Source organism: Vanellus vanellus (assembly GCF_965231255.1).
Source record: "Vanellus vanellus genome assembly, chromosome: 7".
Lineage (NCBI taxonomy): Eukaryota > Metazoa > Chordata > Aves > Charadriiformes > Charadriidae > Vanellus > Vanellus vanellus.
In genome coordinates, this window is record NC_138912.1 from 20947383 (window position 1) to 20964540 (window position 17158).

Sequence of the window (17158 nt, forward strand, 5' to 3'; positions counted from 1 at the left end):
TGATTCATATTTTAAAACAGACCACCATGCGTTCTGAAAACGAAATTTTACCATCCTCTAGAAGCCCACTAAAAACCTCTCTACTTACCCGAGTAAAATTTTTAGCAGGAGTTGGTAGCCATCATTATTTTCAAACTCTGTTAATAAAGCTGGTGATACGGGATAGGAATCTTTCACAAAGCACAAGAGAATACTAGCAGCTTCACACACATCACAAGCAGGTATGGTATCAGCCAGTTTAAAGAGATTCTGAATACCTATTTTAATGCAGTCCACAGCTGAGGGGAAAAAAAAACAACCACAGCAGGTATTTAAGAACTGACTGTCAAACAAGCTCAAAGTTACTAACAAAAATGGAACAAGTTCCCAGTAAAAATTATTTCCCAGTAAAATAGGAGTCAATTAACTATTTTCTAGAAAGAAAAGATAAGAGTATATATGAACATCACACTCATCTCAGAGGCTACATGAAGAACATTTCTGGTTTTAAAGTATACATGCATTTCTTTGCTTAACCCCCAGAAGCTGATTCAGTCTCAGGAGTACAACTTCCAACCCACCCACTTACCAAAATTCATATGCAGTGAATCCAAGGTAAGCAGTGACTAACATATTTGTCTTGTACTAAGTCAACCACACATTCTGTCCACAGTTCACAGCTTAATCCTTTGCTCAATGAGGCATGTGTAATGGGGTATACACACCTTGCTCTGAGCAATGAAGCCTAGTCTTTCTCATCTAACCTGATGGCCATTCCTTCCAGGACAGTTTCAAAATGTCTACGCACTTCAGTACTCAGAACTATTATTCCTCAGTCTTTCAGTATCACCCAGGAAGCCAAATTTTTATTTTTTAAAAAAATCAAAATGCCTATATGCAGTTACACCATTACAAGGAATACTGATAGTAATGTGTGGATTATAAAACTATTTTTTTTCTTCTAAGAAATTGAGACTTATGGCCTTTGCACTTCCTAATCATAAAAAAATGCTTACTCCAATACAGCCTAGAAGAAATGAGGATGTAATTCAACCAATCATGATGTTGTCCCAAAAGATACTGTTCCTCTGGCAGTACCATCAGTCTTGTATTTAGAATGTCCATAAGCCTTAGGCTCACACATTGAGTCACACAACTTAACAAAAAACATTATACAACTTGTCCATGCCTACATTAGTGTGATCAGGTGGGATTGGCTTTTGCCTGTAATTTTATTTTTTGTGTAGAAGAAACTTCCATTTCCAGATGGCTATCAGTACTAAATAAAGCTCCTATCTAGAAATCCAAGAGCCCATGCTTTGCAGTTGACTCACTACCAGATAATGTAGAGATAAAAACCTATCCCAGGGAGACTTCTTGAGAATTTGTTCTCAGTGGAGCTAGGAGGAAAGCAGAAGCAAAATTGTTAAACCAAACCTTGTAGGTAAACAATGCTGGTTTTGGTCTGAGCCTTTGAAATTGTTCTCAGCACACGGCCTGTAGGTGCTTTCCAAGAGTGGCTACACTGGTCCCAGAGGGAAGCAGTTGCTATAATTAATGACTGAAGCTTATCAGCTGCCAGAAGTTCCTCTACACCTTGTTTCTCTCTGTACATGTTAAGCATTATCTGAAAAGCAAACAAACATCAGCTACAATAAACACCTCTACAAAATACCTGGGAGATGAAGAAAAATCCAGGGGCGGGGGGGATTATAGTTTGATACTAGTGCTGGGAGAAAGGGTGCAGTGAAATGAACAAGTAAAACTACCACTAGGATATTCTCAATGGATTTTTTCCCCACTTACAAAGTCATGTTGTTTGTTGTTTTGTTTAAGAAAAAAATAAGAGATACAGTGGAATCATCTCAGTTTGTTTTATACTGCTCCTGATGTTTGTTCAATGGTTTTTCAGACCAAATTTACTCTTTTTTTTTTTTTTTTGGCAGTTTGAATCAATCACCAGCTAAAAGTTTAAGTGAACATCTGAGTACTCAGGGCAAATGAACTCCCAGAGGCACATCTCACCTTAACAAGCATTTCCTGAGTTTGAGTGTCATCCTCACTTGTCTCTCCATCATCACTGGTTTTCTTCAGAGGAAAGGTAAAGAAAAGGTACAGGCACTGCATCAGAGCAGCTGGAAGGCCGGATCCAATGATGTTGTACATAGTTCTCTAAGTAAGGACGATAAAAATGAGCCCCTCCAGAAGCTGACTACAGTTTCCTTGTGTTTCTACACACTGCTTATACTCATGGCAGATGAAAGAGCTACTTGAGCTTTTTATCATTACAAATGCTCTAGGACATACAAGTGTGGCAATCATATAGCATGGCTGTACAAATCCACTTGGCAGAAGTAAACGCATTGACCATGTGTTGACATAGCTGTTCCCAGGACTTCTCACTCCAGCTGAACTACAGCTTTGACAGTTACTTACTGTGTTCTTCATAAGGAGACCTACAGTCAATAAAGCACAAAACTTGTAAACTAACTAGCAGCTAAAATAGCAGTATGTCCAGGGGCAGACAGTGCCCCCTTTATCACTAGTTCACAGGACACCCTCCAGCTATAGAGGCCTGATATCTTAAAAAACACAAATTCTTCATTCCCTCCTTGACCCTGCATAGCAGCAATTTGGCTATAATGCCTTTGTTTTTGTAACTTATTGAATAACTGCACACACACTTCTAAATATAGCTTTTATAAATGCAAGAGACACTGTTCCTCCACAATGTTTCTCAACACCGAGTTTCTTCCCATCTTCACAAGAGGTAACGGGCACAAACTTGAACATAGGAAGTTCCATCTAAACATGAGGAGGAACTTCTTTACTTTGAGGGTGGCAGAGCACTGGAACAGACTGCCCAGAGAGGTTGTGGAGTCTCCCACTCTGGAGACATTCAAAACCTGCCTGGATGCCGTCCTGTGCAACTTGCTGTAGGTGACCCTGCTCTGGCAGGGATGTTAGACTAGATGATCTCCAGAGGTCCCTTCCAACCCTGACCATTCTGTGATTCACTACAGCTGTGTACAACTTACAGAGAAGTCCCAGTGTGCCTGCTTGGCATGCAATAATCAAACCAAAAATGAGCAGCAAATTAAACAGAAGAGCAAGGTTTGTGATATGAAGTTTTGTGAGTGTGTGTATGTGCTACAAAAACCAGCAATATCTTAAATCTGTGAAAAACACAAACCTCAATAGGAACTTCATGCTGTGACTAACTATATATAATTTTATAGAGCTCCTTTTGACACAGAACATGTCCACTGGAAGCTGACAGTAAGATTTTATTTTCATGTATCTGAATAAGGATGAGACAAACTGCTCAGCTCAATGTCAGGGATAAACACACCCCTAATGCCCATCAGCAGGCTGTACTGCTGATGCCAGTCTGCATTTGGGATGGCTGTACAAGTAGATTTTGTGAAATGCTTTGAAATGCTTCAAAGTGAGAGGCTATCAGGATGGAAAATTCAACCACTGCATTACCAGACAGACAGATCCTTACTAGTCACGTTATTGATATGTAAGCTGGACTGACAAAGAAAGGTTGAAGAGCAGCGATACACAATGGGGGAAAAAAAATAAAAACAGAGTAATACAAGAAAAAACAGCCACCCAATGATCAAAATAAAAAGGGTATCTGAAAGTGCAGAGCGCTTACTTCCCTCTTTTAGAAAAGCCTGGACTATAAACCTGGTGATGTGTCATCTATCTGACTGTATACCCTGGGCATGCTGAATCACAAAGCATCGGGGATAACGCAAACATTACAAGATTGAGCTGTTCCACTGTTGGGGTTACGCAGCTTCTCTGAAATAAAAAGGAAAAAACCAAACCAAACAACCCCTTTGTAGTCATTTCTCTTACCAAGTCAGTCTGTGAGAGCAGATACACTGATTTCAGGAGCAAACGGCCATCTTCTGCTTCCCCTTTCCGTTGTAGCAATTGCTCCAAAGCCAGACGAGCTTCCTCTGTTACCACAAAAACATTAAACTTCAATTCCTTAATGAAAGATTAAAATGCTACATTGATCCTTTCTTAACAGATCTGACAAATTTAACAAAATTACAGTAGCAGGATTCCACCGGACTGAATAGAAAGATATAAAACAATTTTGATCCAGCATCATGCTCAGCTCAGTTCATGTAAACTACATGTTTCAAACTGAAAGGCTTCACTGGGAATGCCAGCTGAGTTCATGAAGTCTGCCAGCTGACCAGTGTGAAGAATGTACAACAGCCACCAGGAAAGCCATGTGTGTCTAATAGTACTTTTCTCATTAAGCAAGCTCCTCAGAATAGTGTATAGCCTACTCTTTTACTGTTTAGCTTCAGTATTATATATTTCCAGCTACAAAAGTTCCAAAATCAAGGTCAGCATGGCATACAAAGTCAGAGCTTCAGTGCAATCACCTAAACCCAGTACTAGCTCACACATACTAAAAGACCTGACTTACTACACTTAGCATTTTCCTGTTCCCCCTTTATTGCCCTTATGGTAAGAGCACAGCTGACTGACAGCACATTCTGAGAACAGGTGGATCCAGTTGATATGGTATGGGATCATTACCTGCAGGCTTGCCATTGAGGTTCCTCTTAATTTCTTTTGTCAGAAGCTTGGAAACCTCACTGGCTAACAGCTGAATGTTGGGAAATACGATTACTCCAGCAGACTGTTCCCAGGCCTGAAATCCAAGTGTAACTGTTAAGTCTTTCTGATACAGCTTGTCTTTGGTAGATTGAGAAGCACTAATAAACATAAATAAAAAAATATAAAGCTAACATTCCTCTGCACATTTCCCTCCCCAGCCAGTGTAGTCCATTAAGCAGCATTGCCAGACAGACAGGAGCCTGACACTACAGCTACAGAAGTCAACCTGGAACTAACTTGAATCGCGTAATGCATTTAGATTATTTTCTCCAGTGAATACAATCAAAGCAATGTGAATGTTTGTCATAGTCCTGTGTTACTAATTATTTGTATCAAAAAGCAAGCTAACACCCTTTGAAATACAAAATAAACACCCTCTACCCTGAAGAGGTTACAGTTCAAGAATTTTTCAGTAAAACTTCTCCAAAAACTGGTCTCCCTAAAACTGAAGTTAGTCTAAACAAAACCTGAGTTTTCAACTGAATAGAAATTTAAAATAAAAATTGTATTTTCTCTGTTCTGCCAGTCATTGCATAGTCTCTTCTACTTAGAGACTGAAATGGGATTGGAACTACTGCTCTCATAGAGCACGTGCAACAGAGCTGTCAAAAAGAAAACATGGTAATACAGGACTACTGTTCCCAAGTAGCAGTATAGTGGCCAAGATTCACCTGAAACTGAACTATTTCTTTCAAGTCAATAAATTTATAAAAATCACAGAACAAACAAACAAGCAAAATCCTTTAACTTTTTTTTTAGTTTGGGGTTGGGGGTGGTGGGTTTTTTTCTTAATATATTAATGAAATTTCTGCCTTTCAATTCTACTCTCTATTTGGAGGAAATTAAGGCTCATAAAATCAGCCCTTCTTGCAGGACAGAAATAATCTTTGTTGCAAACTAAGGAAATAAAAGAAAACATGGGGAAAGGAGCTGAAAAAAACAGAAATGTTCTATCCCAAAAGGCACTAGATGTGATTTTGCAGCAATATAAGTTGCCTAACCCATCTGCCTATGAGGTTAAGATGTAGGCTGCCAGGCCTGGAGTGTCAACAGTGTCTGCCTAGGAATTTACAACACTACAAGCTAGCTTACATCATGAGTACAAATCAGTGCTAATATAGGAAAAGATGCACTTCTAAAATGCTGCGATGATGACAGTGAAGGTTTACCAGATCAGGATTTCTAAACATTTCCTATGCTACAATAAGTACTCCTAAATAGGAAGGTATAGTCCTAAATGCATAGCCAGCTAAGGAAAACAAATTTATAGAGAAGTTTATAAAAAAATTATAAATAAGTTTATAAACAATTTATAAATAAGTTTATAAACTACTTGTTCAAGAATGGACAAGCAATTCAATGTAAAACTGACAAGAGGAACAACAGCAAGACTTGATGATTCCCTGCTCTGAGACTGACAAACAGATCCCTTTTCAAATATTTCTTCATCTTGGCTTTGGGGAGAAAAAAATTCAAAAGCAATAAAAAAATATTCCAGTAGACTAATACTATTGCACCCAACTGGCCTCTGAGAATCAGGTACCGTTACTTTTATATAGAACACCCAAGGCTACACACATCAATATATTAGCAATAGTGCAGCATTCACCTCTAAATACCAGACTGAGACACCTCTGTCCCCAGCAACCTTGAAAATTTTCTTTACAAAGCTTCCTCCTTCTAAAAGCTCAGAAAAGTCAAGCTGTAAGGCCAGATGATGAAAGGAAGGTAACAAAAATAATGAGACATCTGTTCTCCTAAAATAATTCAGAGTAGACGCCCCATAATACTCTCTGCTGAGAAATCAGTACAACTCTTTGTGAAAGAAGATGCTCTACAAGCATTATTTCCTTCCCTACCATTGCTTTCAATTACTTGTTCGTTCTTTCCTGATGGCAGCTTGCGGACAAGCTATTTCTTTCCCCAAAGTGCCAGTCATCTGTTGGCAATCAGGCAAGCAACTACTTTTTACTTCATTTTACTGCATTGACCTCTAGAACTGTACCCAACTGGTACAGCTGGGCTACAAAAGAGTGAAATGCAGTCACACAGTGTGCCTATCAATTAATTTTCAATCAATCAACAATATTTAAAAAAGCAAGCTATTTTTTTCAGATTTTGACCATAAATGATTTTCCGAGACCCTCAGTTGCAGAAGCAAGGCCCAATGATGGCTCTACTTCTGATGCAGAAGTGAGGGAAGATCTGTAAAGAACAGAAGCAAGCTGGGCAAATATGACAAGAAACCCACAGCCCCTTAAGAATAGACAATGTTTGTCATTAAGCTATACACTTTTCAGAAGAAAGCAGTGATAGATTCCTGCCACTCTGCCTCAAAGACGAACTTCCTCTGAACACTTCAGAAAAGACTTGTTATACTCACTCTGCTAACAGAAAGAGCAGGGTAAATTTCAGAAGTTGAGACCATACGCAGCAGAGAGCAGTACTCAAAGGTTCATAGCAACGCTACCATTGTGCAAATGTTTAGCTAGTCCATCTCACTACAGACCAGGCCACTAATGTTCTGATTTTATTTTATAGGTGCTCTATCTGTGGGTCAGACACCAACTGCTAGAACACACTCTTCTTTAAGACCAGACCTAATCAGTTCCATATTAATCTTTGAGCCTATTAAAGATCTGTAGCTGGAAGAATATCAACCTGACTTCATTCCAGGACGTCTGCCTTCAGGGGAAACTCAAATAATATGGTCTCAGTGTAATCTAATTTTCTTTCTTCTTCTTCAGCCTGTTTCTACACGTTTAAGACTCCGCCACACATTCCCTGTGTCTGCTGTTGCCATCTGTCCCTTCTATTCCATGCTTCATGGAGAGGTACTAGCTCAAAAGCCAGCCATGTAATAGAACATTCTGCTACTTTCTGAGGCACCGAAGGGAAGATACAGAGGGCAGATTAAAATGACTCCCAGCCTAGGCCTGAATCACAAGCTAACATTTTCCTCCTACACCATTTCCTTCTACATCAAGGAGTATCAGTGAGTAATGAGTCTCCACACTCCAGGTGGCTCCTGGTTAGCACCCTCTCTCTCCAGCCAACTAAGTAAGAGCTGAAGCACTCTAAGACAAAAAGAGAGAGATGGACTGGCATCTGCATGATCAAACAGGAAAGGAAAAGCAAGAGATGAAAATCCTCCAAGGAGGGCAAGGACTTATGCAGAGTCCCCTGTTAAACAGAAGGAAGCAAGGTAATTTCTGCATGAACTTCATAACATGCAACTCAAACTGAGATGTGTTTCCCCAGGCCAGCCTAGGGGCTTAGCACAAAGCAGAAGGCTGGTACATGAAGGCAGTAAAAGTCATATGGGGAAGGACATGATGACTGAAAGCTAAAAGGCTAGATCCTCCACAAAGTACTCCTAAACCAATAATGCAAGGCCAAAATGCTCTAGCCACACATCTGAACCTAAGAATGTCTCTCTCTTACGGCACAAAATCAAGCATTAAGCTACTGAGAAATTCACATGTCGATTCTGAATATATTCTGTAGCCAAAATATCCTTTAAGAATTTAAAATCCTCTCTTTGCGAGCATTACTTCAATTCAGGAAATCATTTTCTACAAACTTAAAACATGTGAAGTTCAGCTCTACAGAAGGGAAACACATGACGGGTACGCATATGCACACTGCCAGTCCCTTAGCAACATTTAGCTTGCCTTCTGTGGAATAGCTGTCCTTTGACCAATTGGAACTAAAGTTTATTTCTCATGTGTCATGATAAACAAGCAATTTCCTGCATTGCTGTTCCATTTTTAATTCTTAAAACATCTAGATTTTATAGCTTTCATCACCTTTGTACAGTGACAACAACTTCCTCAGTCCTTTGAAAGTTTCAGTCCAAAAAATGACCTTTGCGTGGAAGGCATTCTTGCTATTCATAGTCAGTTAATGATCAGCAAATCTGAAGTTGTTCTATATAATCTCATCTCACCAAGACTTGCTTACTTCATGTTCACAATACAGTATTCAAAAACTAAAGCTGCAATAGAAGTCAGAAACCTTGAGATCTGAGAATTTCAATTTCATTGTAAATTTGAGGCAGGAAAACCTCAGCAGAAGAATTTCACAAAAAGCCTGCAATACATTTTTTACAAGACAGGGAGGGAGCACTTTGGAGAGACAACAGCAAAGCCTATCTTTGTTGGGATGAATTTATACCCTTAAAGCATTAAGGATGTATGTTTTGCATGGAGCTTCAAGAGGAAGGAAGACAGGAGGCCTGAAAACAGCTCTAGGAAAAGCAGAATAGATGGCTCTTGCTCCAAGCAAAAAGGTTGTATCTTGTTGCTGTGCTGTCTCAGAAAAAGAACAGTGCAATTTTCAGCATGCCATTTAAAAAGCAGGTCCATGTAATAAGAAGGTGGTCCTCTACAGAAAACTGTCAGATTATCAGTCGTGATCTGACTTTGAAGAGCATGCTTTGAAGGCTGAAGAAAGAACTCTGGCCCTTTGCAAAGCCAGAATTTTTGTGAGCTGATAAAGCAGTGGTGAGCTCCCAAGAGAGCCAAGTCTGCCCCAGCACATGTAGTGCCATATCCAGACAGAGATTCGTTTCCAGTGACAGGCACGTATGTAGAGCAACAGCTCTTCTGCTCAAATATAGCCTTCAGTCCAGGAGGGACACTCTTTTATGCAAACAAATCCAGAAGTTGAGAGAAGTGATGAAAAGTGAGAGCTTTGTTCAGTAATCATAAATACCTGTAGGGCCATTTAGATTAAATGAGAAGGTTGCTTCTGAGATGCCAGGCTACCCACTCACTGCCTTTTCGGACCCCTCCATTCATATTGTCTGCATTGCCTTGGACCAGGGCAAGCTTGTACTCAAACACAGCAAACTCTTCAACATAGGCATCACCAGATTCTACCTGAAACTCAATTGTTTGCATCTCTCTGACACCAAGGAGAAACTTGCTTCAGTGCTGCTAACTGACACCAGCATCTACGCTGATTTCAAAGTCCTGCTCTGCACCAGAACTTACAAACTTCACAGGTTCATGCTCCATCCAGCTGAATGAAATATTTATTACTATATGGAAATTATTCCTGCTTTACTGTCATGGACACCAAAGATTTCATAGCCCTGTGCACAGTGATTTCCCTGCACATGTAGTTCAAAATGTCCCTCTCACTACAGATCATCACTTTTTATGTCCCACAGTGCTTCCATATAAACAAGAGTGACCATGCCATTAACTTTTTTTTTCCTCACCTACCCACTGACTTCTTTTTAGAAAAACAGCTCAGCTAGGTAGGGAACAGATGGATCTGAGTTTGGTCACTCAAGAACACCGAAATTTCACAAGAACAGATGGCTGAAATATGCCATCAATAAAATAGGGTTTTACCAAAAAGAAGCTTTTGTTTTCTATCTGAAGGATTTGCATAGTAAGAGAGTCTAAAACCACAGATTCCATACCCATAAATACCCAAGGTAATTCAAGAGAAAAACAATTCTGCATTACAACATAGCCACAGTACATTTAAAGATAGGCCAGGTTTTGTGCTCCTCTATGTATAAGCTCTGCCATTCTGTTGCTGTATGGTCCACTCAAACAGTTCCCTGTCACACACGCCAGCAAACAAAACCAACCCATAAGGCTCCCATCCACTACAGAGCTCTTCCAGTTTCACTTTTCAATATGACCATCTCAGAAATTGTTGGCTGATGGAAGCTCTAGGGCATGAGGCAGGGCAGCCTGCTAACTAAACTGTTCTGGTTCTCAGCTGTGTCCCTCACCCACAGTATGACCTTCCTCTCCTCATGCCACAGTTTCCCTGTCTATAACACAAGTCCTCTCTCAAGCACTAAAATTATACATCAGCACTGCCATTAACCCAAAAAATCCATCTTGAGACTGTGGCCCTGCATTTCCCCTAGCTGGCTGTATGCCACAACCACATTTTCCCAGACCAAAACTGTGCTCAGCCCCCCACTAAGTAATAAAATAGATGAGGCAGACATGAAGTGACCTCCTCGCAGAGTACTCACTTTGAATCATGCCTGTTTTATTAACATATCCCTTGACTCCAAGAATAGAACTTAGCCATTCATGAAAGTAAAGCAGTGCTCCCCCATATACTTTTCTCATGCCCCCCATATACTTTTCTCATGCTAACATAGCAGGTTAGTTAGATGGAGGACAAGAAACCGTTTCCCCGGGCTCCCAATGGAATAAAAGTAATTATCACCTAGACAAAGGGATCATGCTCCAAGTAACTCCACTGGCAGTTAAGGTGACCACAGAATGGACAGAGCAACAGAAACTCTAAATTTACATCTTTAGCATCTGCACCAAAGGAAAAAGGAGAACAAACCTTTAAAAAGAAGGGAAGAAAGTCCAGCAGCCTTCTCTGTTGCTCCTCTGGGATGAGAAATGGAGCCATCTGCTCATACTCTACAAACTGTCTGCCTAGGGTCTCCCACTGGAGGGTATTGCTCTGGAGTGGCTTGTCCTTGATGTGTGCAGGCTGTTCCGGCACTTCTGCTTTGTCTCCATCATCAGGGCTTTGCTCTTGCTGTCCTGCTTTGCCAGGTGAATCCTCCCACTGCCATGTCAGTTCAGCTGCATTCTCCATGCTGAAATGAGACCTGAAGTTAAAGATCCTATGCTATTTACAGTTAGCAACATCTCTTACCAGTCAACTGTCCCATGAGCCTAAACACTGACAGTCTTAACTACTGAAGTTGAGTTTAGAAGTATGGAAATGCTGGCAATCACTGATTCTTTTCCAACTCTGATGGCAAAGTAGTCTGCTCCTGGACAACAGCATCAGCGCCTTGCAATCACATGAACAACCTCTCTCCCATGAGACACATGTGTGTGCTACAGAACTCATCTAGGCTTTGGCAGGACAAACTGGTAAACTGTGCAGGAAATCCAGATTCCAGCCCCAGCTTTGCCACTGAGGCAGATCCTCTCCCTATACTTCAGTCACCCCAATTGTAAAACAAGTCTTAACTAATACCATCATCAGATCTGCAACAGAAAAGCACTACCCAAGAGCCAGGTTACATATTTCTTTGAGAATGGATGCTAAACTAAGCTGCGCATCTCTGATGCATTCCCCACCTAGAGTGGGGTTGAAGCACTGGCTGGAACAGGAGTTGTGTGGAAAAGCCAAGGAATCCACACATGGATGTGCTGGCCCAAACAGGCAGCAATGTTCAGCTCTTCTATCCTGCAGATGTACAGCTCTGTACAAGAGGTATGTATTTTCACTACAACATGACCTGTTTTGCTGATCCTGTAAACTGAAATGGATATGCCTCAATGAAAGAGCAAGGTGCTTCTAGCAGCCTCATTTCCATCAAAGTGAACCTACAATGGGTCCATCTTTCACTACAGGTAGAGGAATCTTTCTGGTACCCTCATCTCAACTCCAAGTCCTCTCCTTTCTAGCCATGTTTTTATCCATAGTCTTCTGGGAGGTGAGTGACACAGCCTTGAGTCCACAGCAACTCTACTCTTTTGCCATAGCATTCTGTGAGCTCACCCTGCTACCCAGAGCCTGCATAACAACAACACTTACACCAATGGAAATCAGGCTTCTCCAGTTTCCATCAAAATCAGCCATACGCTTATTGGTGTCTAGGACAACATCTCACTACTCAAAATATGACACACACAAATTATCATAGTGTGGGCAGGCAGTTGGGGAGTTGTCACCAAGATGAACGTAGCTCATCACTTTATTTACCAAATACATTGTCTTTAAGAGCCTAGGAGAATCTTTAACACATTGTTACACTCCCTCAAAGTAAAACACCAATACACCTCCATTTCTAGGAAATGGGTTCCTTCTCTACAGTCTCTTTGATTGCCACTCTAGCTTGTCAATAAAAATGCCAAAAAGCAAATGTAACTAAAAAACTGAGTCAGATCTCCTGCACTACCAATACATACACCATTTAAAATACATTTTAAAAAATATATATTATACGCCTGGTTTAGAAATTATGAGCCAACACTAATACTATATTTGGGATTCTCTTCCTTCGCCACCATCAGTTATGCAGCTTGCTTACTTCTTGCATCCTGCCCACTCTGAGCCAGATGAACCTCTTTCACTTCCACACTCATGCAGTAGCTCCATATTGCAGAGGTGAAGAGGGTGACATTATCTTGTCACTGTGCACCACAGCACCTGCAGCAAGCTGATGGTCCCAGCAGACACCTATGCTTGGATGCAAATGTTGATCCTTCACACTACAGAAGAAGGTAACTCATTCTATCACAGCCCATACTCTGTCCTTTGCTGGGAGACGAATGGCTATGAAATTTCCATCAGTCTCCAGGGATGTCAATCTGGAACTTCCTGCCTCAACAACATTTTGTGTTTCACTGATGTTGTTTTCCTTAATTATCTGTGTTAAGACAACACAGCCCTGTGAGCAGAAAAAGTGTGATGACTGTCTGCAGAGTAAACAGGAAGACTATTCCTCATGACTGTGTGGGAGTTACATTTGTCATACATTATACTTAACCCTGGTATGGGATTTCAGCTCACTTGACTCATTGTGAAGCTATACAGTGTGTTAAGAAAGCCTGGGCACTGTTCTAGGGGCTTCAGTGAGCATAGTTTAGAGTTCCTTTTTCAATGAGGCTGCTCTCGCATCCCAAATGGCACCATTGTCTTTCTAAGGGAAATCTCTCACCTTGGAAGCTACTCTGCTAAGCCTAAATCAATGCTAAGTAGCAAGTAACTCACTCCCAGTGCCTACATTCACCTTGGTCATTTGTATAGAGAAGCCCAAAAGCCTTTACAGGGGCATTTTACAGATGGTGAAACTGAGGCATGGAGAGGTGAAATGAAGTGCTTACACTGGCCTCAGAAGGTCAGTGACTGACCAATCAATCAACCTCACTGCTGGAACAGCACTGCACTGAATGGCACTGCAAATGTGATTACCAATTTTCTCTCCTTCTATTTGTAATTTACTTAGCAGGCCTTTCTTGCTGGTGGCACAGCTAAGGCAAGCAGGGCTGGTCACTTAAAAAATTCTCACCCTATGGATCTATCTAATGAAAAAATTCTTCCCCTCTCCACAGAAACTATTAAAACCAGATATGCACACACAAATTCATTAATGAAGACCTAATTGTAACAGACTATGTAAGACATTTAAGTGTACATGGAAATCTTTAATCTCCAGAAGTACATGAAAGCAAAATGAGGATTATGATTTGGCTCCTTATTTACTTCAAGTGTCTAGACTACAAAAGGTATATTAGAGTAAATATCAGTCTTCTAGTATTAGTCTGTTGTCTCCACTTGCACTACCTGCTTTAAATATTCCTGCTTCTAATAGCATTTTCTTGCATCTACAATTTCATTCAGACTCCCACATCCTTTGTGTTTTCTGTTCACCTTGGAGGATAATTATCCCTCTAGACCAATCACAGTATCACAGAGTCTAGCATTCAAGTATCTTTGGTATTAAGGATATCTTAGATATTTTGAAAAGGTCTTATATGTTGGCCTCTACTACATCCCACCATTTGTCCTGATCCTAAGTATAAATTAACGGCTTATTTTAGTTTTGATAAGTTATAAATATCATAATGATATAAAAAGTAAAGCCTAAGTTATAAAGATTTTAAAAGACATGAAAGTGAAAATATATCAAATAAACCTGATGCTGTCATTCAGAAAGTAGTGTCAGGTAACAGAGAGGAAGTGGAACTTATTCATGTATTTTCCCTTTTGTTCTAAATTAAGGTTGAGCGAAATCACACTGCAATGTGGCTACGCCTTTCCAGACTGGTAAGGCAAAAGGGAAGAAAGACCTGACCAAAGCTGGCAGAAGGACATAAAGAATACTGGTACTAAAAGTTTACTGGCTGAATGAGCATGATTTTTAAAATTATATTTTAATTATATTTTTCTGGGATTAACTCCCCCAGCAGTCCAACAAACGATTCCATACAGCTACAAAATCCCAATCTGCACCAAGATCAAGAAGTTTGCTTAAACATTTAAAATAATTTGTTATCAGAGAAGGGTCTCATGGCAAGATGGTTGACCAAAACACAATGAAGTCTCATACCAAATTTCAGAGTTTGGTCCACTTTTTATGGTAAATATCTGCAAAAAATGACAGATATTTGAGTGTACATGGAAATCTTTAATCTCCAAAAGTACAAGAAAGCAAAATGAGGACTACAATTTGCCTCCTTATTTACTCCAACTGTCCAGATAACAAGAGGCATATTAAACTAAATATCAGACCTCTAGTACTAGGACTACCTGCCTTAAGGATTCCTTCTCCTAATAGCCTTTTCTTCACTATTAAAACCCAGGATTCTGGTGACTATCAGATACACAGGGCTCACAGCGTCCCAAAAACCCACTGTGTGATACCTCTTTGTACCCCCTTCCTTTCCTTGGCAGCCAAGATAAATCTGTTCATTAAACAGTCATGCCAGTCAATCATTTTAAATGCTAATAACAGGGATTCCACTACCTCCCCAGGAAACCTATCTGATGCCAGAACAGACCCAAACAGTAGAAGGCATTGCTTGTTTATTTCATGAACCATCTTATCTCACAAATTCCAGTTCTCTCCCCAATTCAATCACCAACTCCTTCTTTGCGGCTCACACCGCTCTACTCACAGGACATGACAGTACCTCAGAACGAACACTGTGCCAGACGCCATCTATCTACTAGTCTCTTACCTCTGTCCCTCCTAATCACCTTGGTTCTTCCTTCCTGAGCTTCCTCTGCCTTTCTTAAATTATCCACACCTATCAGTCGTGTCTAGTGATCACACTTGACATATTTTATGAGGCAAACCTAAAAACACCACCAAAAACTTTTAAACTTTGATGTTACTCTATTTATCTTCTCCAATAAAAGGACTGTGATGAAATAAAACATGTTGCAAAATTAAGTATCCTACCCATCCTTGCCAGGTCCATTTAATTGTAAATTCTGTGGGGAAGGTATTCTCTATTCCTAAGTTCTGGCACAGCGCTTTATACAATAGGAGCCTAACCTGGCTGGTGCCTTGAAATACAAAAAGCTGACAAAATACAAATAACAGAGGGGGTATAAAACACTTGTCAGCTTAGAGAAGGTTGAATACTGTTCAGTGAACAAGTCCCATTTCAGTAGGACACAGCCCCTACTTTTTCAGCAATATAAATATCATTTCAGCTTGTTTCAAGAAGGTTTGACACTATTACTACCAAAGGAGTTGCATTTCTTTACAGTAGTACCTCATTTATCCAAGCATACTTTTACTTTTTGAGTACATGGAAGTTGGACAAGGCATTTTTGCAGTACAACCTCACAAATCATTAGATCATTTTCAAACACTTAACTGCATTTCTTTTTATTTCTGTTTGAAGAGCATCTCCATGCCATCCAAAAGTAGCTATAAAACTGACTTAAGTTCTCCCTCATGTACCCACTCTTCATTTTTTCTATTTTAAAAAGTAGTTTCTAAATATCTAATTGGGAACAGTTTATTCTCTGACTTGTACATACCCCTACTGCAGGAAAGAGAGAAGCAGAGATATTTGGTATACTTGCTTTTGAGATGTGGTCCTCTGGAGGTGATGTGCCCATCTCAAGAGCAAACAGAATGCTTCTGGTCAGTCATGGAACATACAGTTGTAACAAACTCAAAGGAAGAAGATCAGGGCAATTCTGATAATCTCAAAACAACAGCTCATTAGATAAGGACATGCAGTTAAACCAAATCTAACAAGTCTCCACGAGCAGCAGCAACAGATACACCCCTTATATCTGCAATCCTAGTATCATGTCTACATTAAAGGACACAAGCAAACTGCTAATCCTTTTTCCTCCTTGTACTGCAGTTTAGGGTGAAATCTGACTGAAACCTATGCTGTTTGAAAATGATCCTACCACAACAAACCAGTTGCAAATAATACTGCAATTTCCTTCAACAGCTAACAATCTGTTCCTTTTGTTTTCACAGCATATCTCTTGACATACCTGGGCTCCTAGATTCAGCAGCTCCTGTTGCATTCAATAACCACATGTAGAGAAGTAAGCGTCACTGCTTCTATCCTACTGAACGTCTTGGTGTATGCAGCAGCTCCGCTCTGCTCTTTAAACTTTCCACTGTGAATCACCTGATTAGCTGCTGCACTTATTTCCTGAGGAAAGCAGAAGTGAAGAGCAAATGAACCACATACTTAGGACCCACCAAGTTCCCAAAGCAACTTAGAACACTTCAGCTCATGCACAAATCTCGTGGACATTTCATGCTTCTCCCTGGGTAAAGAGTAACGACATATTTCCCCCCATATCATATTCACAAAGAAAAGGTGGTGTAGAGTGTGTGGGGGGTGTTATTTCATTTTGTTTTTAAATTTAAGGTTTAACAAACAACTACAGGAACACAGCGTCACAAAGCTCACTATCTCTGTGCAACCTGTGCCCAAAGGACAGGCAATAGTTGGAGTCCTCCCTCAAATGCAGTACCCTTAAAATAAATACATTTGGATGCTGAGGTGAATGCTAAGTCCTTGAC

The 17158-nt window shown here is 40.3% G+C and overlaps 1 protein-coding gene across 1 annotated transcript in view; it reads right to left on the bottom strand.

Moving 5' to 3' along the window:
• Nucleotides 1-11226, bottom strand: part of WDFY4 (WDFY family member 4) — a gene marked incomplete at its 5' end in the record, with an annotated part of 134515 nt that extends 123289 nt beyond the window's left edge. Inside the window, 6 exons of the mRNA XM_082486444.1 lie at nt 89-278; nt 1417-1606; nt 2005-2151; nt 3850-3953; nt 4552-4666; nt 10966-11226. Of these exons, the coding sequence (XP_082342570.1) occupies nt 89-278; nt 1417-1606; nt 2005-2151; nt 3850-3953; nt 4552-4666; nt 10966-11226 (1007 nt within the window). The remainder of the gene's footprint in view (nt 1-88; nt 279-1416; nt 1607-2004; nt 2152-3849; nt 3954-4551; nt 4667-10965) is intronic.
• Nucleotides 11227-17158: the final 5932 nt, after the last annotated feature.